General features: G+C 47.5%; 2 protein-coding genes across 3 annotated transcripts; one reads left to right on the plus strand and one right to left on the minus strand.

The window, feature by feature from the left end:
- The first annotated feature begins 381 nt into the window (after window positions 1-381).
- Window positions 382-17147, plus strand: LOC130185575 (myosin-16-like). Its single transcript, XM_056402113.1, has 44 exons — window positions 382-591; window positions 677-820; window positions 1319-1475; window positions 1930-1957; window positions 2073-2169; window positions 3275-3367; window positions 3500-3563; window positions 3773-3871; window positions 4409-4516; window positions 4704-4838; window positions 5141-5242; window positions 5337-5503; window positions 5580-5750; window positions 5987-6163; window positions 6330-6515; window positions 6608-6695; window positions 6864-6981; window positions 7509-7629; window positions 8136-8272; window positions 8382-8463; window positions 8559-8732; window positions 8865-8945; window positions 9351-9497; window positions 9644-9748; window positions 9831-9917; window positions 10029-10174; window positions 10672-10762; window positions 10912-10968; window positions 11068-11154; window positions 11246-11491; window positions 11591-11708; window positions 12181-12308; window positions 12447-12643; window positions 12768-12900; window positions 13023-13239; window positions 13332-13468; window positions 13563-13666; window positions 13827-14019; window positions 14114-14317; window positions 14406-14531; window positions 14682-14852; window positions 14987-15187; window positions 15575-15807; window positions 16192-17147. Exons 1-43 carry the CDS (start codon window positions 382-384, stop codon window positions 15770-15772), a joined length of 5832 nt encoding a protein of 1943 aa, XP_056258088.1. The 3' UTR covers window positions 15773-15807; window positions 16192-17147.
- A 765-nt stretch (window positions 17148-17912) lies between these two features.
- wipi2 (WD repeat domain, phosphoinositide interacting 2) lies at window positions 17913-24270 on the minus strand. 2 transcript variants are annotated; one of them, XM_056402151.1, is made up of 12 exons: window positions 24034-24270; window positions 23142-23224; window positions 22445-22614; window positions 22198-22294; window positions 21614-21711; window positions 21247-21339; window positions 21008-21078; window positions 20515-20622; window positions 20189-20353; window positions 19821-19928; window positions 19632-19729; window positions 17913-19545 (listed from the first exon to the last, which is right to left on the minus strand). In XM_056402151.1, the coding sequence occupies exons 1-12, from the start codon at window positions 24105-24107 to the stop codon at window positions 19433-19435; spliced, it is 1278 nt and encodes a 425-aa protein (XP_056258126.1). In that variant the 5' UTR covers window positions 24108-24270; the 3' UTR covers window positions 17913-19432. The 2 variants fall into 2 exon arrangements, with proteins under 2 accessions (XP_056258126.1, XP_056258125.1); XM_056402150.1 differs by having other exon boundaries at window positions 20509-20622; window positions 24034-24267.
- Window positions 24271-24880: the final 610 nt, after the last annotated feature.

Raw genomic sequence — 24880 nt, forward strand, 5'->3', positions numbered from 1 at the left:
GTGATGGGGTGAGGAAAGGAGTGATGGCTTTCCAGGGGAAACCCTAAAAGGAGGGAGGCAGATTGAAGAATTCCCAGATCCTGCGCTGCCAGGCAGATTCGGAGGGATGAGACCTCGGGGTGACGGCTGGTTTTAGAGTCGTGACCATATCAGGAAGGAGACGGTCTGGTATATAACAGCGTGGCCTCAACACACACACCCATACTCACTTCCTCTGCCTCCTGCATCGGTGAGTATCACCACTGTCCTTCCTCGCACTTACAGTAACAACTTTTAATTGTCCTCTATCTCTGTCTCAGCCTCTCTCTCTCTGCAGCAGCCAGTTGGTCAGTGAGCCGGTCCGTTGGTGTGTTGGAGGCAGCAGCAGCAGCAGCAGCAGTCATGCCGGGTGGATATAAAGGGGAGTGTGGGGACGATGTGGACCCCATGCCGTTCCTGGTTCCCTCAGAGAAGGAGCGGCTGGATGCCATGAATAAACCATACGACATCAAGCGCTCCTGCTGGGTCAAAGACGAGAAGGAGGCTTTTATCGCTGGGGAGATTCAGTCTGAAGATGGGGACAAAGTCACCATCAAGACCACCAAGAACACAGTAAGACCCAGACTAAACCTGTTTACTCTGAGCTAATGATCATAATAACCATGATTAAAAACCTTTGATTATTCTCTCTGCTCAGACCGTGACTGTGAGGAAGGATGACGTTCAGCAGATGAACCCTCCTAAGTTCTACCAAGCCAGCGACATGGCCAACCTCACCTTCCTCAACGAGGCCAGCGTCATGGAAAACCTGCGCAGCCGCTACGTCAACATGAGGATCTATGTGAGTCTGTGACGGTTCAGCAGAAAGAACTTCTGCTCAACAGCTGATTGTAATAAATTCAGTTGTTTTCTGTGGGTTATTAAAGGGCCATTCCACAGATTTTACTCATTAATATCGATTTATTTGGGAGAAGTTGTTAACTCGGGGTTATCTCATCTTATGGCCGGAAACAATACATTTATAACAGAAATCCTGACTTGCATTATGGGAAATGTAGTTTCCGCTGGTTTTGGAGTTTGACCCACTGAAAGTCTCGCAGGATGTTTTTGCCTCTGCAGCGTCGATTTTGACCATTTTTATTAAAAAGAAATCTCTTACAAATCCTCTACAACTGTATGGAAGTTTAGATTACACCCTTTAAAATGCATTCTGGGAAAAGTAGAAGTACACACCTGGGCAGGCTTCAAGTAGATAGATAGATAGATAGATAGATAGATAGATAGATAGATAGATAGTAATTTGACATATGCATCCTTCAAGCCTCTTTGTTTCTTCCAGACCTACTCAGGCCTCTTCTGCGTGGCGATCAACCCGTACAAATGGCTTCCCATCTACGGCGCCAAAGTGGCCCAGATATACAAGGGGAAGAAACGCAACGAGGTTCCTCCTCACCTCTTCTCCATCTCCGACAACGCTTACCATGACATGCTGATGGGTGAGGAGACAGGGAGATGGGTCATGGATGGGTGAGGGGAGGAGGGGGGGGGGGTGAAGTTGGCAAAGAGGGGAGATAAGCATGCAAGTGGTATGTTGTAATTTGGGATTACCCCCCCCATGAGATGAGTTGCTCTAAGGTCATTACACAGTGACATGTGGACAGAGGGAGCGGGGCAGTTGCTGGAGGTGTGTAATCAGCCATGATTTGTTCAGGGAGTAGGAAAATACTTTGCAGCCATTATGTGGCATCGGGGGGCTGGAGGGGGCAGCTGGGGGGGCGGGGGCAGCTGGGGGGGCTGGGGGGGGGGCAGCTGTCTGTGTCGTTGCTGCTGCTGACAGGGAACATCAGCAGCTCTCTGATCTGCTCTGAGGGAAATCAGCAGTGATTATGTTCAGCTCACTCACACTCTCTCTCTCTCTCTCTCTCTCTCCCTCCTCTCTCCACGTCTCAGAGCACGAGAACCAGTCCATGCTGATCACGTAAGGACGTCAATGTTGTTGTTGTTGTTGTTGTTGTTGTTTTTTGATGTTGATGAAGACCGTGTAGTCTGCACGTCTCAGTGTCTTTAAGTCCTCGCTGGTGTCTCTCCCCCAGCGGAGAATCTGGAGCTGGAAAGACTGAGAACACTAAGAAGGTCATCCAGTACTTCGCTAATGTTGGAGCCTCCGGCAGCAAAGTGTCCGACTCCAAGGTGAGTGTGTCTGTTTGTTTGTTTGTTTGTTTGTCTGTTTGTTTGTTTGTTTGTTTGTTTGTTTGTTTTTCCCATGAAATAATCTTTTATTTTTCGACACCAAACTTTTTTCATTTTAGATTCACAGTGTAAAACACAAGAGAATCTTCTACAGCAAGTGTCATATGATCTCCTCTCCTCGTTTCCTCTCCTCCCCTCTCCTCTCCTCGTTTCCTCTCCTCTCCTCTCCTCTCCTCCTCCCCTCTCCTCTCCCCTCTCCTCCTCTCCTCTCCTCCCTCCTCCCCCTCTCTCCTCTCTCCTCCCCTCCTCCTCTCCTCCTCTCCTCTCCTCCTCCCCCTCTCTCCTCCTCTCCTCTCCTCCTCCTCCCCTCTTCCTCTCCCCTCTCCTCCTCCCCTCTCCTCCTCCCCTCCTCCCCTCTCCTCCTCTCCTCCTCTCTCCTCCTCCCCCTCTCTCCTCTCCCCTCTCCTCCTCCCCTCTCCTCTCCTCCTCTCCTCCTCCCCTCTCCTCCCCCTCCCCTCTCCTCCTCCTCCCTTCCTCTCCTCTCCTCCTCTCCCCTCTCCTCTCCTCCTCTCCTCCTCTCCTCCTCCTCCCCTCTTCCTCTCCTCCTCTCCTCCTCTCCTCCTCCTCCCCTCTTCCTCTCCCCTCTCCTCCTCCTCTCCTCCTCCTCCCCTCCTCCCCTCTTCCTCTCCTCCTCTCCTCCTCCCCTCTCCTCCTCCTCCCCTTCTCTCCTCCTCTCCTCCCCTCTCCTCTCCTCCTCCCCTCTCCTCCTCCTCCCCTCTCCTCCTCCTCCCTTCCTCCTCCCCCTCTCTCCTCTCCTCCTCTCCTCCTCCCCTCTCCTCCTCCTCCCCTCTCCTCTCCTCCTCCCCTCTCCTCCTCCTCCCCTCTCCTCTCCTCCTCTCCTCCTCCCCTCTCCTCCTCCTCCCCTCTCCTCCTCCCCTCTCCTCTCCTCCTCTCCTCCTCCCCTCTCCTCCTCCTCCCCTCTCCTCTCCTCCTCTCCTCTCCTCCTCCTCCCCTCTCCTCTCCCCCTCCCCTCTCCTCCTCCTCTCCCTCCTCCTCCTCTCCTCTCCTCCCCTCTCCTCCCCTCCTCCTCCTCTCCTCCTCTCAGGGGTCTCTGGAGGACCAGATCATCCAGGCTAACCCGGTGCTGGAGGCGTTCGGCAACGCAAAGACCATCAGGAACAACAACTCGTCGCGCTTTGTAAGGACCGGGTCACAACAACATGATGGTGTTTTACATCATTAAATCTCATTAAAACCGTGGAAACATAAAAACAACATCACAATCATCAGATCACTGAGACTCACGTTCGTGTGTCTGTGTGTGTTTCAGGGGAAGTTCATTCGTATCCACTTCGGGCCGACAGCGAAGCTGGCCGGCGCCGATATTGAGTCTTGTGAGCGGATTTAATTTACGGTTTCATTACTTCACCAGCGTTATTGCACCTGAGCAAAACACACAGTCTTATAGCTTCTATGTTTCATCAAATATGGACATCACTCTGTAAAGAGATAAGTGGCTCATTATAAACTCTGTGTGTGTGTGTGTGTGTGTGTGTGTGTGTGTGTGTGTGTGTGTGTGTGTGTGTGTGTGTGTGTGCATCAGATCTGCTCGAGAAATCCAGAGTGATTTCCCAGCAGGCGGCTGAGAGAGGATACCACATCTTCTACCAGCTCCTCTCTGGCAGGAAGCCCGAGCTCATGGGTGAGAGACATGAAACACAAAGAGCGACTGAGACACTTCAAGTTAATGGATAATAATTTGCTAAAACTACAGGTTTAACAGTTTTAGCTGAAAGTGTGTTAATGGAAAAAAAACTAGCCAGCTAAAAGAAATGATGCTGGATGGTTGAAATAGCAAAAAGTAAACCGTGGATAAACAGCTGAAATAGAAGTTGAAATATATCATTAAAAGTAACAGGGAAAACTGTGAAGAAGCAATAGTGTATATCAATATAATATTTAGCTGAATATAGTGGGTGAACAGTGACGTGAATACATGGTTGAAATAGTTAAAAGTCGTGGATAAACAGCCGAAACATTTTGGTAAAAACAGTTGAAGTGTCAAACTTTATATTGTAACATATAATTAAGTTAAATAACGACCAGATTAAAATCAATTCAAATGACAATCTGATAATGTGAGAATGAGAATCACTTTAAGATCCATTAAACGGTGGGTTTTGCTTCATTGTCTTCTTCTTATTATAATTATTCTATTGTTAAATGTTTTGTTTCCCAGGCGCTCTGCTGCTGAGTCCTGACCCCAAGCAGTACGTGTGGGTGTGTCAGGGCGTCACGGTGGTCGACAACATGGACGACGGAGAGGAGCTGATGCTCACTGATGTGAGTCGACCTCTCTCTCTCTCTCTCTCTCTCCCTCTCTCTGTCTCACATTCACTTCTTCAATAATTAAAACTGAAATAGTGAAACTCATCAGCCTGTTGACGGTGCTGCTGCTTCTTGTTGTGTAACTCTCTCTCTCTCTCTCTCTCTCTCTCTCTCTCTCGCTCGCTCGCTCGTGTGCACGCAGGAAGCCTTTGATGTCCTGGGCTTCACTCCTGAGGAGAAGATGAGCGTGTACAAGCTGACCGGAGGCATAATGCACTTCGGCAACATGAAGTTCAAACAGAAAGCCAGAGAGGAACAGGCTGATGTGGATTCCACCGAGGGTATAAAAAGCCCACCTCTCTCTCTCTCTCTCTCTCTCTCTCTCCACCCTCTACATTTGGCCTAGTTCTCTCTCTCTCTCTCTCTCTCTCTCGCCACCCTGTACATTTGGCCTAGTTCTCTCTCTCTCTTTACCTCTCTCCTTCTCTTTTGATATTTCTCTTGAAGCCCGCCCTTTTTCATGTCCCAGCTCATATTTATCAAACTCTATATGTCGTTTCTCCACATTAATCTCCATCTTATTTGTGGTTCCTGTTCCTGTTAACTCCTTGTCCCCTCTCTTCTTCTTCTTCTCTTCCTAAAGTGGCGGACAAAGTCGCTCACCTCATGGCCGTCAACTCTGGGGAGCTGCAGAAGGGCATCACACGCCCCAGGGTCAAGGTTGGCAACGAGTTTGTGACCAAAGGTGTGACGAGGACAATGTTGAGATGTCTTGAAAACAAGGAGTGTCCAGCGGGCGGGGACAGTGCGCTCATCACCTGTCCAATATCTGCTCTCAGGTCAGAACCAGGCCCAGTGCGTGTACTCCATCGGTGCTCTGGCTAAAGCCATCTACGACCGGATGTTCAAGTGGATGGTGACCCGGATCAATAAGACCCTGGACACCAAGATGCAGCGGCAGTACTTCATCGGCGTGCTGGACATCGCCGGGTTCGAGATCTTCGAGGTGAGGTCTTTGTGCTGGATTTCGTATTTCGTAAGTTACTTCATCTCACGATTCGGACTCTGTGTTGCGTCTCCAGTTCAACAGCTTCGAGCAGCTGTGCATCAACTTCACCAACGAGAAGCTGCAGCAGTTCTTCAACCACCACATGTTCGTGCTGGAGCAAGAGGAATACAAGAAGGAGGGAATCGACTGGGTCTTCATCGACTTCGGCCTCGACCTGCAGGCGTGTATCGACCTGCTGGAGAAGGTGACACACGCACAAACCAGAACCAGAATCACAATCACAGTCTGGTTTATTGGTGTTTTGGTGCATGACAATAAACAAAGTAAGAGGAAAAGAAATATAAACAAAGATGAAACAAGCAGGTTCTGCAGATATCTTAAATAGAAATAAAAAAAAAGTGACAATAAGATCAAATATTTACAATAAAAATGTGAAGAAATATTATAGAAAAAGTCCCTGACTCTCTGTCTCCTCTCCAGCCCATGGGGATCTTCTCCATCCTGGAGGAGCAGTGTGTGTTTCCGAAGGCCACAGATTCGACCTTTAAAGCAGCTCTGCACGACAACCACCTGGGCAAGTCCTCGAACTTCCTGAAGCCGAAAGGCGGGAAGAAAGGAGCCGAGGCCCACTTTGAACTGGTGCACTACGCCGGCACAGTGAGTGCCGGGCTGTCGTGGGAGCGTTTGACTTGTGGATGGATGTTTAGGATGTTCTGTGTGTGTGTGTGTGTGTGATATTTCTGACTGAGTGAGTTTATAGCAGGACACGAGCCTTTCATGCGAACACGGCTGCAGTGAATGTGTGTGTGTGTGCCTCCCACAGGTGGGCTACAACATCGCCGGCTGGCTGGAGAAGAACAAAGACCCTCTGAACGAGACGGTGGTGGGACTCTTCCAGAAGTCCTCCATGTCTCTGCTGGCTCTGCTCTTCAAAGAGGAGGAGGCCGCCGCAGGAACCAAGAAGCAGAAGAAAGGCTCGTCCTTCCAAACCGTCTCCAACTTCTACAGGGTAACTCACACAGAAAAACACCTGTCACACCTGATCCCGAGGCAAATCTCACAGCAGGCGGCGACGACCCGTTAACTGTTTACGCTCAACAGGAACAACTGAACAAGCTGATGAGCACCCTGCGAAGCACCGCTCCTCACTTCGTCCGCTGCATCGTCCCCAACGAGTTCAAGAAGTCAGGTCAGCGCATCACCCGAGTCACACAGATACCTCTGATCAAACGTGACTCCAGTACAAGTGAAAGTTGTTTCACTTCAGTTACTAGATTGTAAAAATACTGAAGTACAGGTACTTTAAAAATATACTTAAGTACAATAATTCTTCATCGCTCTCTCTCGTGTTGTAAAGGCGTTACAGACAACCATCTGATCCTGCACCAGTTAGCCTGTAACGGCGTCCTAGAGGGCATCCGCATCTGCAGGAAGGGATTCCCCAACAGACTACAGTACCCAGAATTCAAACAGAGGTCTGACTCCCATCACTTTTGTTATTGATCTCCATTCTTCCAGCATCTTCATGTTTCTTAACATCGATTCTCCGGGTCAAAATCAAAGTTTAAAAGTTTGACTGTTTATTGAACATGTGTAGTATAAGTAAGTACAAGTATAAAATCATTACCTGATAATAACACCTTTTCAGTCGCCTTCAGTGCAACTCATTACTGAGACTTTTACACTTTCTTTTGGAGTTTTATGGTCAATAAACCTCATTTACATAAAAAAAACCTTATATATTAAACAACATTTAGAATTATTTGATTATAGTTACGATCAGACGAACATGTGTTGATGGATTATGTTAAATCTGTACATTTCCACATCGTTTCCTTCCCTCCAGTAAACACACTGTATATGGTTTTCCATCTGAAGGATAAACACTGTTTTTATGGCCTTCAGGATTTTTTTTTTATCAGCACCATCATATTTCAGCTCGACCTTTTCCCCTCCATCTCTTCTCTTCTCCCTCTGCTCCTCCTCTTAATGTCTCCTATAGATACTATATCCTCAACCCCAACGTCATCCCTAAGGGATTCGTTGACAACAAGAAGGCGTCTGAGCTCATCCTCGGCTCCATCGGTCTGGATAACATGGAGTACCGCATCGGCCACAGCAAGGTACCCCGCACATACTTATGTACTTATACTCACATTTTACACTCATATTTTTAATGCAGAACTTTTATCTTGTACTTTCTGGTATTTTTATAATATTGTAGATTTTAGTACGTTACTACACTAAGTGACTTTGTAGAGGAACAACACACATAAACAGCTATTAACCCTGAAACACATAACAGTTTTATCTCTATTAAACACACTCATTAACATACAACTGACGGGTTGATGGGACCAAACAGAATATTATATATATATATATATATATATATATATATATATATATATATATATATATGTACTGTATATATGTTACATCTCTACATATAACATCTATATAATTAACTAAATTACACTTTAGTTCATTAGCTCCTCTGTTACTTCTTGTGTATTATCTATTATTATGACATGAAACAAATGAGAACATGCGGTTGATAAATGACTCTCCTCCTCCTCTTCCTCCTCCTCCTCCTCTTCCTCCCTCTCTCACCTGTTTGTCTCTCCAGGTGTTCTTCCGTGCGGGCGTCCTGGCGAAGCTGGAGGACATGCGCGACGAGCGGCTGGCGAAGATCATAACGATGCTGCAGGCTCAACTGAGAGGAACTCTAATGAGGGTTGAGTTTAAGAAGATGGTGGACAGACGGTCAGTGTGTGTGTGTGTGTGTGTGTGTGTGTGTGTGTGCAGCAGGTTTAATGCTGACTCAGGTGTGTGTGTGTGACAGTGTTTCTGTGTTTATGTTTGTGTGATGCAGAATTGCACTGATGGCCATCCAGCGTAACGTGAGGAAGTTCCTTCAGTTGCGCTTCTGGGGCTGGTGGAAACTCTACACTAAGGTGACACGCTGACGTTCCAACTCTTGACGAATGATGAACTATCTTCATCATCATCATCTTCATCTTTATATTTCCCGCCTTGTGGCTTCCTCCAGGTGAAGCCCCTGCTGATGGTCGCCCGTCAGGAGGAGACCTTCAAGGCCAAGGAGGAGGAGCTGAGGGTGGCAGTGGAGAAGGTCAAGGAGCTGGAGGGAAAGATCAAAGATCTTGAGGGGAAGATGTTCACTCTGTCTCAGGAGAAGAACGACCTGGTGCTGGCGCTGGCCGCAGTAAGCGCACATCTGCACACACTTCAGTTTGCAGGAAACTCTGCCGGAGATCTCTCTGCCGACGCACCTGGATAACTGTAAACACACTGACGTTCTCACATGTACACACTTCATCTCCTCGTCTCCTCGCAGGAGCAGGACACGCTGGGAGACGCCGAGGAGCGCTGCACCCAGCTGATGCACCAAAAGGTGCAGCTGGAGGAGTCAGTGCAGGTAAACATCAGTAATGATGATGTAGTGACACAGCGACGAACAAACAAGGTGTGATCGCTTCAAAATCCACATTAAGTACAAGATTTACACTCCACTGCTCGTAAGTGAGTAGTAACAATATTAGCTCTAATGTTTACAGCTTTCACAGGACTGTGAAAGACAAATGACACAAGTATAAAAAATTAATGAATTAATTAATGCAGAATAAAAACATTTTGGTATTTCTAAATTAATTAATTAATATATTTATTCATTTATTTATTTATGCATTTCAAGATTTATTTATGTCTTTATTTCTATGTCTGTTTGTTAATTAGTAGGACTGTAATATGTGCAGAATAAGAACTTTTTGAGCGTTTCAAGATCAAGCTAACTGGTTTATTTTGGCTAAAACTGTGAATTTAGGATCTGCGTGAGCGGCTGGAGGAGGAAGAGGGCAACACGGCCTCCCTCCATGGCCAGAGGAGGCAGCTGGAGGGGGAGCTGAACGAGCTCAAGAGAGACCTGGAGTCTCTGGAATCCACGCTGGCCAGGACGGAGAAGGAGAAACAGGTGAAGGGGAGGAGGAGGAGGAGAGAGGAAGTGAAGTATAGCAGCTGTGGAGATGTATTTTTATTTCACTGAATGGACAGAAAACCAGGTTATAATGTGTAAGATTTAGAGTTTACCGCTGAATTCCTGTTCGACGGTGCGTTCAGGGTCTGGACTTCAAGGTGCGGACTCTGACGGGTGACCTGAACCAGAGGGACGATCATGTGGCCAAGCTGCAGAAGGAGAAGAGAGCTCTGGAGGAACTGCAACAGGTAGAAAAATAAACACATTTCTGTTATGTCATTTTATATGTATGAGTTTAATAGAGACTGATTTATTTTGAAATGTATTCAGAAAACTGTGGAGGATCTCCAAACAGAAGAAGACAAAGTGAATCATCTCACCAAGACCAACAGCAAGCTCAACAGCCAAGTGAACGAGGTACGAGACCTGACAGAGTGTCGGCAGCTGCAGCTGAATATACTCAGTATTACTGCCTTCATCATGTGTGTGTGTGTGTGTGTGTGTGTGTGTGTGTGTGTGTGTGTGTAGCTGGAGGACAGCTGGGAGCAGGAGAAGAGGATCAGGGCGGAGGTGGAGAAAGCGAGGAGGAAGGCGGAGGGAGACCTGAAGATGACCATCGAGAACCTGAATGAGATGGAGAACGCAAAGATCGACCTGGAGGAGGTCATCAAGAAGTGAGAGAGAGACACACACACACACACACACACACACACACACACACACACACACACCCACACACACACAGTCAAACAAATGTTATCTGTATTTACATTGAAAAGAAAAGAATCAGACAATATTTTTGCGTTTTTGATGTCACAGTTAAAAGCAGCTGCTCCTTCATCAGCCGCAGCAGCTGATGAATCAGCGCATTATAATAATAATAATGTAATGTTACTACCTGCCTACTAAACCTCTGGACGGACACTGACATGACGTGAGCCTCCAGATAGTCCCCGCCCTCTCAGCCAATTAAATGCTATAGCATGCCTAAAGTGGTCGTCTTGGAAACGCAGCCTCTGGTGAGGGCACATCGAAATGATCAAACTTAGTGCGAACAAGGTGACTCAAATATCGATCACTCACTCCTGTGTGTGTGTGTGCGTGTGTGTGTGTGTGTGTGTGTGTGCGTGTGTGTGTGTGTGTGTGTGTGTGTGTGTGTGTGTTCGTCTAGGAGAGATTTTGAGATCAACAACATGAACTCGAAGCTGGAGGACGAGCAGGCTCTCAGCTCCATGCTCGGCCGCAAGCTCAAAGAGCACCAGGTTAGTGTTCAGACAGGCATCAGCTGATTCCAGGTGTTATAGATTTTGTTTCTGATAAAACGAGTTAAATTCGTGGTTATTGTTCTCTGGAGAAGAAGGTGACAGTTGTATCGTTGGTCTGAACATGTGTTCACGCTCTCCTCTTTCAGGGCCGCATCGAGGAGCTGGAGGAGGAGCTGGAAGCTGAGCGCGCCATGAGAGCCAAGGTACAGGTCTCAGCCGCGAGGTCACCGGAGTTCAAACCTCCTGCATGACACGTGTTGACCACTATAAACAGGTGGGATGTTCTCTCTGTTCTCTGATAGGTGGAGAAGCAGAGGGCGGAGCTGTCACGTGATCTGGAGGATCTCAGTGATAGGCTGGAAGAGGCGGGAGGAGCCACCGTCACCCAGGTGAGTGTGTCTGACAGCTGTCAATCAACCAGAGGGTAGCACTGAGCTCCATCGTGACCTCCGCCCTACTAACCTCCACCACCTCCTCTAGATCGAGCAGAACAGGAAGCGGGAGACGGACCTGCTGAAGCTGAGGCGGGAGCTGGAGGAGGCGGCGCTCCAATCGGAGGCCACGGCGGCGGGGCTGAGGAAGAAGCACTCGGACGCGATGGCGGAGCTGGGCGAGCAGCTGGAGAACCTGACCAGGCTGAAAGTCAAACTGGAGAAGGACAAACTGAGCATGAGGGCGGAGATCGAAGACCTCAACGTAACCGTGGAGACCACGCAGAAAGCAAAGGTGCAAAGTCGTTCGATCAAGAAATCTTGTGTGATCAAGAAAAAGATCTTACCCACACTTTCTTCTTGTGTCTTTGCGTCTGTTCGTTCGCACCTGTAGATGAACTCGGAGGCCCACGCCCATAAGCTGGAGGACAACCTGGCGGAGGCCAACGCTCGCCTGGCGGAGATGGAGCGAACTCAGACCGAGCTCAGCACGACCAAAATCCATCTGACGGGTGAGAACCACAGATAAATAAAGAGTCGACCGCAGGTTTCTGACTGACTGATTCAGAGTGGGCCGCTCCACCGTCGCCATCTTGGCAGTACTTGACCCCGCAGAACTCCTGGCTGATCCAAAAATGGGCACTCAAAGAGGCCACGCCCTCAATTATGCAGAACTTTAATCCTTAATAAGATGTAAACAGGTGAGTTATATAAACAGGTGAGTTATATAAACAGGTGTCATGAAGGAGGAAATTATCTCTAGAGACCAAAACAGTTTCTGTACCAGGCTGTAAACATGTTTATTTCTGCTGTAAAGTTGGACATTTTAACATGGGAGTCTATGGGGACTGACTCACTGTTGGAGCAGGACTCTAGTGGCCGTTAGAGGAACTGCAGCTTCATGTTTCAGCCGCCTGGTGAGAACACACGAACACGTACAGGGTTCCTTCTTACAGTCGGGTCTTCTGTCCTCTCTGCGTGCAGCGGAGAACAATGATCTGAGCCGGGAGCTGGAGGACGTGCAGAGCAAGCTGACCCAGGTGACCAGGCTGAAGGCCTCGCTCACCTCGCAGGTCGATGAGCTCAAGAGACAGGTGGATGAGGAGAACAAGGTACGAGTCGCCACAAACGAACACAAAGACACAAGTGACACTTCCCCAGGTGGTTGGTTTTGAGCAGGTGATGCTGTTTTCTCCTTTTGTTGCTCGTGAGGTGATTATCTGACCTCCGCCCTCTCTCCCTCCCTGTAGGGTCGTAACACGGCGGTGGTGGCCCTGGCCAACGCCCGCCACGACCTCTCCCTGCTGAAGGAGCAGCTGGAGGAGGAGTCGGAGGGCCGCGGGGAGCTGCAGCGCCTCGTGTCCAAGCTCAACGCCGACGTCACCTCCTGGAGGAGCAAGTATGAGACGGACGCCATCCACCGCACCGAGGAGCTGGAGGAGACCAAGTAGGTTAAAAATACTCTCCTTCCTTTGTGCAAATCAAATGACAATGGTGGTGAAAACACAAATAAACTATTGTTGATACTTTTTAATGCCTCCTCCTCTTTCCCTCCTCCCACTCTCCTCCAGGCGCAAACTGGCAGTGCGTCTCCAGGAGGCTGAGGAGGCGGCGGAGGCGGCCCAGGCCCGAGCTGCCAGCTTGGAGAAGGTCAAGCAGAGGCTGCAGGGGGAGGTGGAGGACCTCACCATAGACCTGGAGAAGGTACACACACACACACACACACACACACACACACACACACACACACACACACAGTTGTGAGGCACACTGATGTAAAAGGTCTGTGAGTGAGAAGATGCTTTCGTCTGCGTTCGTGTGACCAGTCCAACGCGGCGGCGGCGGCTCTGGATAAGAAGCAGCGCGTGTTCGACAAGCTGGCGGCCGAGTGGAGCCAGAAGAACGAGGAGCTGCAACTGGAGCTGGACAACAGCCAGAGGGAGAGTCGCTCCTACATGACGGAGCTCTACAAGCTGAAGACGGCCTACGAGGAGAGCCAGGATCACGTGGAGACCGTCCGCAAGGAGAACAAAACCCTCTCAGGTGACTTCCAGCGGCCGCGGTTCAACAGATCACGGCGGGGAAGCGACGTGGAAAGCGTATAATAACGTATGCACCTCCTCTCCTCCTCACAGAGGAGATCAAGGAGTTGGTCGACCAGCTGGGCGAAGGAGGCCGCAGCGTCCACGAGCTGCAGAAGGCCAGGAAGAAACTGGAGGTGGAGAAGGAGGAGCTGCAGCTGGCCCTGGAGGAGGCTGAAGCTTCACTGGAGGTGCAGAGCGCTCTGTGGCTGTAGAATAATCTCATTATACATGATGAGGATGATGATGGTGATGAGGTGTGTGTGTGTGTGTGTGTGTGTCCAGGTGGAGGAAGGTAAGCTGGTACGTGTGCAGCTGGAGCTGGCTCAAGTCAAGGCCGACATCGACCACAGAATCCACGAGAAGGAGGAGGAGTTTGAAGTCACCAGGTGAGACTCTCACACACACACACACACACACACACACACACACACACACTTTAAAACTAAATCAAGTCATCATCGTCATCATCGATATCCACAATAAGGCCACTTGCACCTGTTAGCCGGCGTTAGCTTGTATTTATAACCGTTACTTCCTCGTGTTCAGGAAGAACCACGCGCGTGCGGTGGAGTCGCTGCAGGCCAGTCTGGAGGCGGAGGCCAAAGGTCGCGCCGAGGCTCTGCGGATGAAGAAGAAGATGGAGGGAGACCTGAACGAGATGGAGATTCAGCTGGAGCACGCCAACAGGAACAACGCTGAGCTGGTCAAAACCCTCAAGAAGCTGCAGCAGCAGATCAAAGTAAGAGTTGCATTCGATCACCGCGAGGCGGGACATGGAACGACCACTGCAATGATCCATGTGTGACCCCCCCCCCCCCCCCCCCCCCCTCCAGGATCTGCAGGTGCAGATGGATGAGGACGCCCGTCAGCACGAGGAGCTGAGGGAGAAGTACAGCCTCCAGGAGCGCCGTCTGTGTCTGATGCAGGGGGAGATGGAGGAGCTGAGAGGAGGCCTGGAGGCGTCCGAGAGAGCTCGCAAACTTATCGAGCAGGAGCTGGTGGACGTCACCGAGAGGTTCAGTGAGATCAACATGCACGTGAGTGGCTGCGCCGGTTTTAACGGTTTTATAAATACACATTTTTTTATATTTATTTTGATTCATCCTCCGGTTTCTCTCACACTAGAACCAAAGTCTGACGATCCTGAAGAGGAAGCTGGAGGCCGACCTCGCCCGACTCTCCACCGAGAACGAGGAGCTGATCTCAGAGTTTCGCGCCGCCGACGAGAGAGCCAAGAAGGCCGTGACTGACGTGAGCGACCTGACCGCACACACAGGAGAAAACAAGCAGACGCACAGAAACATTTTAACATGAAGCAAACACAAACATGTCATGGCAAAAAAAAAAAGAATTGTGACTTGAATTGTGGAAACACGCGTTGACATGTGCGTCTGCTTCCAGGCGACGCGGCTCTGCGAGGAGCTTCGGCAGGAGCAGGACCGGAGCGCTCACCTGGAGAAGGTCAAGAAGAACCAGGAGCAGAACCTCAGAGACCTCACACTGAGGCTGGAGGAGGCGGAGCAGCAGGCGCTGAAGGCGGGAAAACGCACCATCCAGAAACTGGAAACCAAGGTGAGGAGTTGGATCTGTTGAGGGAAGGCCGCGGTCGACATGACACACACACACACACACACACACACACACACACACACACAGACACTGAGCCACGCCTCTCGTCACTTCCTGCCTCTTTATTTTCCTGCTAGATCAAGGAGCTGGAGAACGAGCTGGACCAGGAGCAGAAGCGCCACGTGGAGACGGTGAAAAGCCTCCGTAAGGGAGAGCGACGACTCAAGGAGCTGATCTTCCAGACGGAGGAAGACCACAAGACCAACCAGCGCATGCAGGAGCTGGTGGAGAAACTCCAGAACAAGCTCAAGTGCTACAAACGGCAGATCGAGGACGCTGTGAGTCGGTTTGAAGGAGCAGCTTCTCACTGCTACAAATACATGCTGCTCAGTCGCCATGTTTTTTAGCTGGTGCTCAAGCTAAAGCTAAAGCTAAAGCTCCACCCCATTTAAATCAAAGAGGGTTGGTCAAACAACAGAAACGCCTCTGTACAGCTCAACACCTACTTAGTACGGTGGCCCTGAGAGCTCAATGCACAATACACATTTTAACAGAGTCAGATGATGAAGATTGATACCGCTCTTGTTTCTGTGCGGTTAAAAACTGACAGAAATGTCCAACAATTCCTTTAAATTGTGGCACTTTTAATTACTTGGTTCGTTAATCTCATTAGAGGCTCGTTTATAGGACACTTTCTTTAAGACTTCCTGTCTGTGTGGCTGTAGGAGGAGCAGGCCAACAGCAGCCTGTCCAAGTACAGGAAGACGGTCCACGAGCTGGACGACGCGGAGGAGCGCGCGGAAATGGCGGAGATGGCCCTGAATAAAATGAGAACCAGGAACAGAGCCTCGACCAAGAAGGGCTTCACCTCGGTGGAGATCGTCCAGGTCACCAAGCCCGGCGGCGGAGGACAGGACGGGTAGAGGGGAGCCGACACACACACACACGTTGCTAGCAGGTGGGTATTTACACACACATCTTTTATCGAAAGCCTTTAAGCCTTTTACCTGCTGGTTTAATGGGCTGTCTGTCAGGAACCAGAACAGCCTAGACCTGGACTCTAACGCCTTCGGGCCGACGTTATAATGAGCTTTTGATGAGAACTAGTAATGTGTTATCTGTGTAATTCACAAGATGTGTTGGTCTATTTACTGCTTTTATTTATTGAAACTGCCTCATGTCTTTTAATATGTTTCCTCTGTTGTTGTAACTTCACCTGGTTGTTTGTCTGGTGAGACGGGATGTAAATAAAGTTGTCTGAGCTGGAAGAGGAAGATGAGCTGTGTGAGCGTGTGCTGTTACACTTGTACCTGTATCATCTGTGTTTGTTTTGCTCCCGCAGAGTGACACACACTCATTCAGCCCTCCGGAGGACGCAGCACTGAGGACGTGAGCAGGAAGAAAGTCTTTAACATCACCAACAGTCTTAATGAGTGTAGTCACAGGATCGGTCACACGGCCTGTTCTAGTCCAGTTTAGCCTGCACACCGTGTTACTGTCAGTATGTCTGAGTGTGTGTGTGTGTGTGTGTGTGTGTTTGTGTGTGTGTCTGCAGTACAGGGATGGAGGTTCAGTTGTCCGACCTTTGCCCTCATGTCAGGTTTTTGTGTGCTGGTTAAACGTGTTGATGTGTGTGTGTGTGTGTGTGTGTGTGTGTCCGTCATCTCAGTGTGTGTCTTCAGACCGGAGGGAGGAGTGGTTGAAGCTGTGTTCTCACGTCAACGACAGAGAGCCCACCTGTGTGTGTGTGTGTGTGTGTGTGTCGCTGCTGCCCGGTGTGTTAACAGTGTGTGTGGTGACCTGCTGCAAAGTCTTAATAAACTAAGAGCAAGTTGACCTGAAGCGTCCCGTCGTCATTGTGCTCCTTCATATTTAGTGTTTTCTCCAGAGTCTCCGAATCCAGTGAGTGAATCTAAAGAGAGAAACATGGACAGTGTTCAGGCAGGTGATGGAGTAACGTACCTACAGCCGAGCTACCTGCCACACAGGTGATGGAGTAACGTACCTACAGCCAAGCTACCTGCCACACAGGTGATGGAGTAACGTACCTACAGCCGAGCTACCTGCCGCCTCCAGTTCACACCAATCCTTCCCAACTTCATTCATAATAATGTGGTTAAATGCTAATTTATTAAAGAATATCCGTACAACTTCACAATTAGACTTCCCTTTTAGAGGCTTTATAAACAGTTTATAATTAGGTTATTAGTTATAAATCATAAATAAACAATTATGAACATGTTATACATTGATGCAGGCTCACTATTTGGCAAGATCAAGTTAATGCTTACTACTCATTAATCCTACTAATGAGTTACTATCGTTCCATTATTAAATGTTGTTGTTTTACACTTCACAATAAGACTCCTTTATAAATGGTAGTAACTCAATTAGTAAGATTAATGAGTAAGTATTAACTTGCGCTTGCCAAATAGTGAGCCTGCATCAATGTATGAAAACTGTGTTATAACGTTAAGTTTATAAAGTGTTAACAACCGGATTAAAAACGTAATTAAGAACCATTTATAAATCTTTTTTAAGGGAAGTCTTATTGTGAAGTGGAACCAGAATATTCCTCATGTAATTAACCTCAGCAAGGAAGGTTTGATAAACCTGCTGTACTAATAAACTACTAATAATGAAAACAGTGTGTGAAACTGTTTGCTAACATCAAGTTACAACGTGATGCCAGCTGTTAATAATAGATCAAATAAATAAATCTTAATGCAGGTTTAAGATGCAGCAGCCACTTTTCATTTCAGTTACAGTTTCTGTGGCACAAACAACTGCAGAGATACTGAAGGTCTGAGGCCGGTAACACAGTGACAGCTGATCCTCATGAATCATGACACTGTGTGAAGATTACACTGTGTTTTTGGAGAGTGCGTTTTGATCCTGGAGCAGTGTGCTAGAAGTGAATTTATTTTCACCTATTATAATAAATTATTATTAAATTGTATCTGGGATAAATTAAGAATATTTAGTTCACTTATTCAAATGTCCTTCAGTGCTCGTCTCAGTGAATCTAAAACGCCAGTGTAACAAGAACAAACGGCACCTATCTCATACATCAACATGGAATTTATTTTCATTTTAGTTTCAGATGAATGTTTCACATTTTATACAAAATCATTAGAAAATGCCTGACACTCCAAAACCCCATGACTAGTCCTCGTTTAGTGGCTTCAGACACCAACAGGATTAAATGAAGGGAATCATGCAGCATCCTGGAACCGGTTGATGCGTCTCAGCCTGAGCTCCTGATCAATCGAATTATTAATCCACACTTTTGACTCGATGGCCAAACACTCACCATCCCAGAGTCTTGAAGTCATGACAACACGGTACAGGGAATTCTTGCCACATCTAGTTATGTACAGAGTAGAGATACAGTGTGATGAGGAGGAAGAGGAGGCTGTCACTGAAGACTCGTCCACTGACAGCGTCCCCGCCGCTCTCCACTGATCTGCTGCCCGACTCCCAGATATCTCCGACGTATGGACACAGTAGCACATCAACACCACCATGCATGTTTTCATACGCATGACACGTCATTGGTTATGATTGGTTATGTAGATTTAAATTAAAAAAAAAAAAAAAAAGATTATTAATATCAGAGTTTAAAATCAACCAATGACTGCAGGCCTGAGGAGGAGGGAGGAGGGGGGGGAGGAGCGCGGCGAGGTTCCACCGAGCCTCTGTGTGGATGAGGTAAACGTGAGCGCGGACGAGTGGAGGCTAATTACTCACTGTTTAGCTAATGTACATGCCCAGCGAACACACACAAATGAGGTCTCAGCCATGAGCGTGCACGCACACACACGCACACTCACACTCTCTCGTACTCACACACACCTCTGCCTTAAGCCAGAAGCTTCTTCCACATCACTATTTTCAAGCTGAAACGCGACCGACGCCAAACTTCTCGCGGGACAGTGAGAGAGGAAGAGGTTAGAAAAGATGGTACACACCCTCCATTAAGATCCAACAACTGAAAATAAGATTTTTATTTAAGCCAATGCAAAGAGATCCCTCTCTCTCTCTCTCTCTCTCTCTCTCTCAGACAGGAGACACCACGACTCTGGGGCAGAGAGGCACTTACACAATCACTTTCATTTTACACAGTGCTTGCGTCTGTGTGTGTGTGTGTGCGTGTGTGTGTATGTGTGCGTGTGTGTGTCTTAATTGGAGACACAGCTACATTTCTTTTTTTTTTTTCTTTTCTTTTTTTTTTTTTTTGTTGTTGATCAAATGATCAATACACACACACAGATGCTCATTTTCACATTGGAGCATGTTTGTAGCGGTTGGCACGTGTACATGCAAAGCTTCAGTCCGGCCTGCGCAGGCACGACTGAGGGGGGAGGAAGCGGGGGAGGGAAGGAGGGGAGAAAAAAGACGGACATGGATGTGAACAGACGAACGCACAGACTGACTGACAGACAGGCTCTTGAACGCTTTGAGCGTTTTAAAAACACCCCCCCCCCCGGTCTTTGATCCTGCCCCTGCCCCCCCATGTGTCACATGTTCATAGCAGCACCAGAGGAGCCCTCTGATTGGTGGGTACGGCCGTTCGCAGTTCGTCAGTCAGTTTCAAGGATGAGCGGCGGTTGCTCGTTCTCTTCCTCCAAGCGCAAGTCATTGAGGTCATCTTCGAGGCCCGCCCCCCCCACAGCGCCCTGCTCTTCGCAGTAACCTAGGCAACGAGAAGTGAAAGGTCAAATATTGAATGTAAAATCTTTGTTTACATTCTACTTTTAAAGCTGCATCTGTCTGACTCACCTTTAGTGACTGCAGCACTATAGGTTTGGGCCACAAGTGGGCGGTCATGTGACCCCTGCTCGAGGATCTCATTGGGTGCTTCAGCGCTGCCGTCTAACCTGGGGTCAATCACAAGCACAGATTCAGTAAAAGAAACTATTAACTGTGTGTGTGTGTGTGTGTGTGTGTGTGTGTGTGTGTGTGTATTACCTGTGCTGCTTCATAAGTGTGCATTCCCCTCCCTCCTGTGGATCCAGGTTGTAGAGATACAGGTAACCATCAGCTGCTGCAACCAACAACCTGGGAATCTTCTGAATCCTGATTTAAAACAATGTAAAACAAAAGTTCACAAACATCTGACGTCAGGAAAAAAAAAAAAAAAAGACTTGATCAACAACCAGAACCAAAATAAAAGATAATTTAGTTTTTCATCTTAATAAATGAATCAAAACCAAATCAACTTTATACATCAGGTGCTAATTAGCAGCAAAATGCGAAACTGAATAAGAGGCGCAACACAAATTTCCATGACTTGTCTGTGTATGTGAACGCAGCGCAGACAGCAGACGGGCACTCACACAGCTAAGGCGCAGATGTTCTTGTGTCCGCAGAAGGGCAGGCGAACGGTGGCGAAGGCTCGGCCCTGGGTGAACATCTCCGTGACCTGGGAAGGCAGGTAGGTGGTGGACGCCATCAGGACCTTGCCCAGATACCCTCCCCATGTGGTGGGCTCCTCCGCAGGCCTGCACACACACACACACACACACACACACACACACACACACACAATTTGAGAAGACTGTGTTTCTCTGTTTAACACGATAATAATCATGTAGGAAAACCCAGCCGAGCTGCCTCAGGAGCGTCTTTAAGATCTGGCAGACAGAATGATACATACACATACTTCTCCTTCTGCGTTTCTAACTTGAAGATGTGGACCGTCTCCGTGTTGCTGGAGGCCGACAGGTACAGGCCCTCCATACTGAACGCCAACGAACAAATGCTCACACACCTAAGAGATGAAGCACAGAAACATGCACAGGGCAGCAGGTGAACCTACAGAGTCCCGCCAGTCCATCACTTATCTACTCATGTTTTAAACCTATGATTATATTAAGTCATCATCCTGTTTTTATCAATTAATTTAAATATTTTAGACAGCTTTTTCAAATTTTTACTGAACTTCATCATCACTGTTCTCTCCCTCCTAATGTTGTAACACTTGTCCTCAGTTTTTATCTCGTCTTGTAAAGCACTTTGCACCTGTGTTTTGAAAGGTGCTGTATAGATAAAGCTTATTATTATATCTATTATTATTATCATCATCATCACAGTAAAACCACTTTCATTTCTGAAAACCCAGAACCGTAGCGAGTCAATCATCAAATCCGCTCTACCTCTTGACTCCTCGCCGAAACTCAAAGAGCTTCTGTCCCTCTGGGATTGAGAAGACACGAATGACTGTGCCCTGGGAGGAAGTGAAAGAAAACAGATGTACAGAAGATCATAGCACTTGAAAAGGCACCAAACAACGAGGATCAGCATTTACTGAGGCGGAAAACAAAACAAAACAAAACAAAAAAATCACACACAAATCAGCCACATAGATAACAGCAGTGCTAACACCTGTCCTCACCTTCTCTGAGGCCGTGGCCAGTTTCGTTCCACTGGCATCGAAAGCCAGCGCCGCTAACGGGCTGTCGTGGGCTGGAATCATATTAGCCGCTCGCTGGAAAAAACCCCAAAACACACCCTCGTTAGAGATGTGCTTCTTTAGAAACAGAGTCTTAATGAACAAGATTTAGCTTTGGCTCTTTTCCAACAGGAAACTCAATAGTCATTATCCAACACAATAAGCAGCGGAAACAATGCCTCAGCTACAACATGCAGGTGTTTGTGAACCATTACAAACATAATGAGATAAGAGCTGAGAGGAGAGAACATATTAAACCTCAGGACTTTATTACAGGCAGAGGGCTTTGCTGTGCTTTGTGTTCACCTACCAGGTTGACTGTGTCAAACACCTGAACTTCTCCTATTGTAGCGCTGCCTGGATACGCCAGGTAGCAGTTATCATTACTGATGGAAAGGGCGCACAGTCCTGGAGAAAACGTGTACACAAATGGAGATTAATTAACAAGAGACTGATAAAACAGATCGCAGCAGAACCACATTTATCTGAACTTGAAAATCTGTGAAACCGAAACTGATAAAAAAATAATAATAAATCGCATACACTGAGAGACTGCAATAACCACAAGATCTGTAATATTTCTGGCAGCATCGGCTTTCTTGCTTTTGTTCTGCAGTTAGCAGTGGGAGATTACAGCAGCTGCCAGCTCAGAGATAATGATGAACAGGCTGGAAAACAACACGGCTAACTGTAAATAAACTAAGAAAAATAAAAGAGAAACCAAAAACCTGAAAAACCTGAAGAAAGCACCATCCCCGTTTTCACTGTGTGTGCATATACTGTAGAAGGAAAAACCTCCTTCCTCGTATTTCCTTTTCCCCCTATGAGCATTGTACTACTGTATACCACATACCATACTCTGTTGAGATGATACTCGTCATTGTGCAGACTCACCTGAAGGGTTGGGTGGAGTCTCTCTGATGGTGTGAAGCACTTTCATGTCTCGGATGTTGTGAATGTACAGCGACTCCTCCAGACACACGATCAGCCTCTGCAGAGGATCCACAACAACAACAACGCCGACGACATCACGGTCAAAGACAGAACACCACAGAGACGTTTCGCTGCACTGATTCATTAGCCAACCGGGACACGAGACGGGGCGAGACAGACAGGTATGTCTGTGCCCTGGTCTTCCTACCTGTCTGTTGAGTTTGACGGCCAGTATGGTGTTGGAATAGGAGTAGTTGCAGATCTCGGTTCCCTTCTTGAAGTGACAGACTTTGAGTTTCCTGGGGGCCTTCAGGCTGACGATGGCCACCAGGCTGCTGGAGAACAGACGCTCCACGATACACACATCCTCCGTGTCCGCTGCAGACAGACAGACACACACACACACACACACACACACACACACACACACACACACACACACACACACAAAAATAATCACTTCGCACCTCTCATCTTTTTTTAGCTGCCTTACTGTGATTCGTGTGGTAGTCATTTTTAACTGTTAAGGGAATGACACAGTGCAAATGAAAGCATCACATGATCCCATCTAACAGCACATTTAGGGAAGTAAGCTGATTCCTTGACAAAAGTACATGCATGGGTGCATATCGAGGATGTAGCAGAGAACACACTATAATGTATATAAATCCAATAATGAGGAGGAAGCTTGATGTTAAAGAATAGAGGAAAAGTGCTGATAAACTTTATTAATATTTAAAGTAATAGCAATCATCTAATGGTGCTGTGATTGTGTTCTGTCTAGACAGCAGGCTTTAAACACAATAACTCATTCAAACATGACTAAGCAATAATATTACAGAGCAGTAACACAGTTATTGAAGAACAATTTACGGTTTACTAACAAGTGGGTAGAAAATACTTACTACATTCATATATCTGCTCCAATTTGTCCACAGAGGACAGGGAGAAAAACTTGTATCCTGATTTGGTGCCAACAGCTAAGGACCTATTTACATAAAAGAAAACACGACAACTGCAGCATTGGTCAAGCATTGCATCAGCGAAATATCACACCCGTAAACACTGAATACTGATGGCCTCAAGTGTCATTATTACACAGGCCTTTCAGACTAGACCCTGGAGGGATCAGCCTGGTTAATATCAGTGATCTCGGTCTCGTCGCAGGACTGGAGATGTTTTGCAATAGCACCAGGCCTCTGTGGTGTACAGCTGGCCACCAGTAAATCTAACGGAATAACCCGTGCGTTACAAAAAAGGTTATTATTATAAGGTTATTAAGTCTGTAGAAAAATAAAGGCAGTGCCCCAGTTTGAGACCGTTACAGCTTTGTCAAACTGTCCTCCTCCTGTAGCGCCAGTCCTGAAAAATGTCAGCCGGACAACATTAGCGTTCAAACCAACCAGAATCACTTTGACTTCGGGCTAAATCCATCTGTAATCAATATACTGATCATAACAAATTTCACCTCTGACACCCGAGAAGTTACATGACACCTAACCTACATGTGTATTGTGGCTAAAGTTAGCCTCGGACCACACAACATCACGTTAGCTAGAAAGCTATGCTCGTGACGGCTGAACTAAAACATATCCGCACATTTCCATTAGCTAGCTAACATCTGCGTGTGTCGTTAGCCATTTCTAACGTGAGAAACCACATCCAGGCTTTTTCCACATCGAGCCCTGTCATCCCGTTAGACGCCCAAACAAGTCCACACTGAGCTAGCTACCGACAGCTAGCTTGACAGCAAAGGCCATCGGATCCCCCAGACACTCTCCCCCGGCCCTGCCTTACGTGTTGTCCTGGTTAAAGTTGGCGAAGAGGAGCTGGCTGCCGCCAGCGTCCCCGCTCTGACTAGCCAAGTTCATGAGCTCGGCAACATCGACATATAAAAGCTCCGGTAGAAATAGCAGCAGTCGGGCTGGGATTACAACTGTGGTGAGGACCAGAAGTGTGGAGCTTCACGGAGCCATCTCTCTTCCCTGGCCCCTGCTGTAGTGATTGTTGTTGTTTTTCATAGAGGCTGTTGCTCCGCCTTACTGCGCATGCTCCGAGCACGCAGCGTGAGGCAGCTTTAAAGAGACAGGACCGTTTTTTTCTACACGCGCGCGCGCTGTCCAGGTGATGATGGTGAACACATAACATGTTATTCCATATAAGTGGGAGAAGTATTTCTGTTTCAGATGTCTCGGTTCTACGGAGGAGAGGAAGCACGAGCTCACACGGCTCTCCTGGAAACACTCCGCTGTACAGTTACTACTCATGACTTGATCTAACAGCGCCCCCCACCGTCAATATGAGCAAACATCATCTAAAATGAATGGTGTTAAAGATATTATAGTTACTGAACATATGCAGGATAAGATATTACAGACCAGCTGTGGTGGATGAATTATTCAAATCCTTTATGTTAATAAAAGTACTAATCACAATGTGCAAAAGGTGCATTACAAGTAAACGTCCTGTAATGAAAGTGTAAAGTACAGTGAGAAAAATGTAGTATTAAGTATTAAAAATTGAAGTATTCAATGCAGAAAATTTGTGAAATTTTCCCTGCTGGGTGTGATGGTGCTCATTCTTAGCTAGTTCTAATAAGGTTGCAATTAATGGTTGTTTACATTATGGATTAATCTGCTGATTA

The sequence above is a fragment of the Seriola aureovittata genome, chromosome 17, assembly GCF_021018895.1.
Source record: "Seriola aureovittata isolate HTS-2021-v1 ecotype China chromosome 17, ASM2101889v1, whole genome shotgun sequence".
Classification (NCBI taxonomy): Eukaryota; Metazoa; Chordata; class Actinopteri; order Carangiformes; family Carangidae; genus Seriola; species Seriola aureovittata.

What these genes read in the sequence shown, in the direction of transcription:
- wipi2 (XM_056402150.1), bottom strand. Translation starts at nt 24,107, where the DNA reads ATGAACTTGGCTAGTCAGAGCGGGGACGCTGGCGGCAGCCAGCTCCTC. An exon ending in TGGCCACGGCCTCAGAGAAG is followed by an intron (nt 21,079 to 21,246) that starts GTGAGGACAGGT and finishes ACTTCCTCCCAG; the next exon opens with GGCACAGTCATTCGTGTCTT. An exon ending in TTTCGGCGAGGAGTCAAGAG is followed by an intron (nt 20,623 to 21,007) that starts GTAGAGCGGATT and finishes TTCATCTCTTAG; the next exon opens with GTGTGTGAGCATTTGTTCGT.
- LOC130185575 (XM_056402113.1), top strand. Translation starts at nt 382, where the DNA reads ATGCCGGGTGGATATAAAGGGGAGTGTGGGGACGATGTGGACCCCATG. An exon ending in GCAAAGTGTCCGACTCCAAG is followed by an intron (nt 2,170 to 3,274) that starts GTGAGTGTGTCT and finishes TCCTCCTCTCAG; the next exon opens with GGGTCTCTGGAGGACCAGAT. An exon ending in TACCCAGAATTCAAACAGAG is followed by an intron (nt 6,982 to 7,508) that starts GTCTGACTCCCA and finishes TGTCTCCTATAG; the next exon opens with ATACTATATCCTCAACCCCA.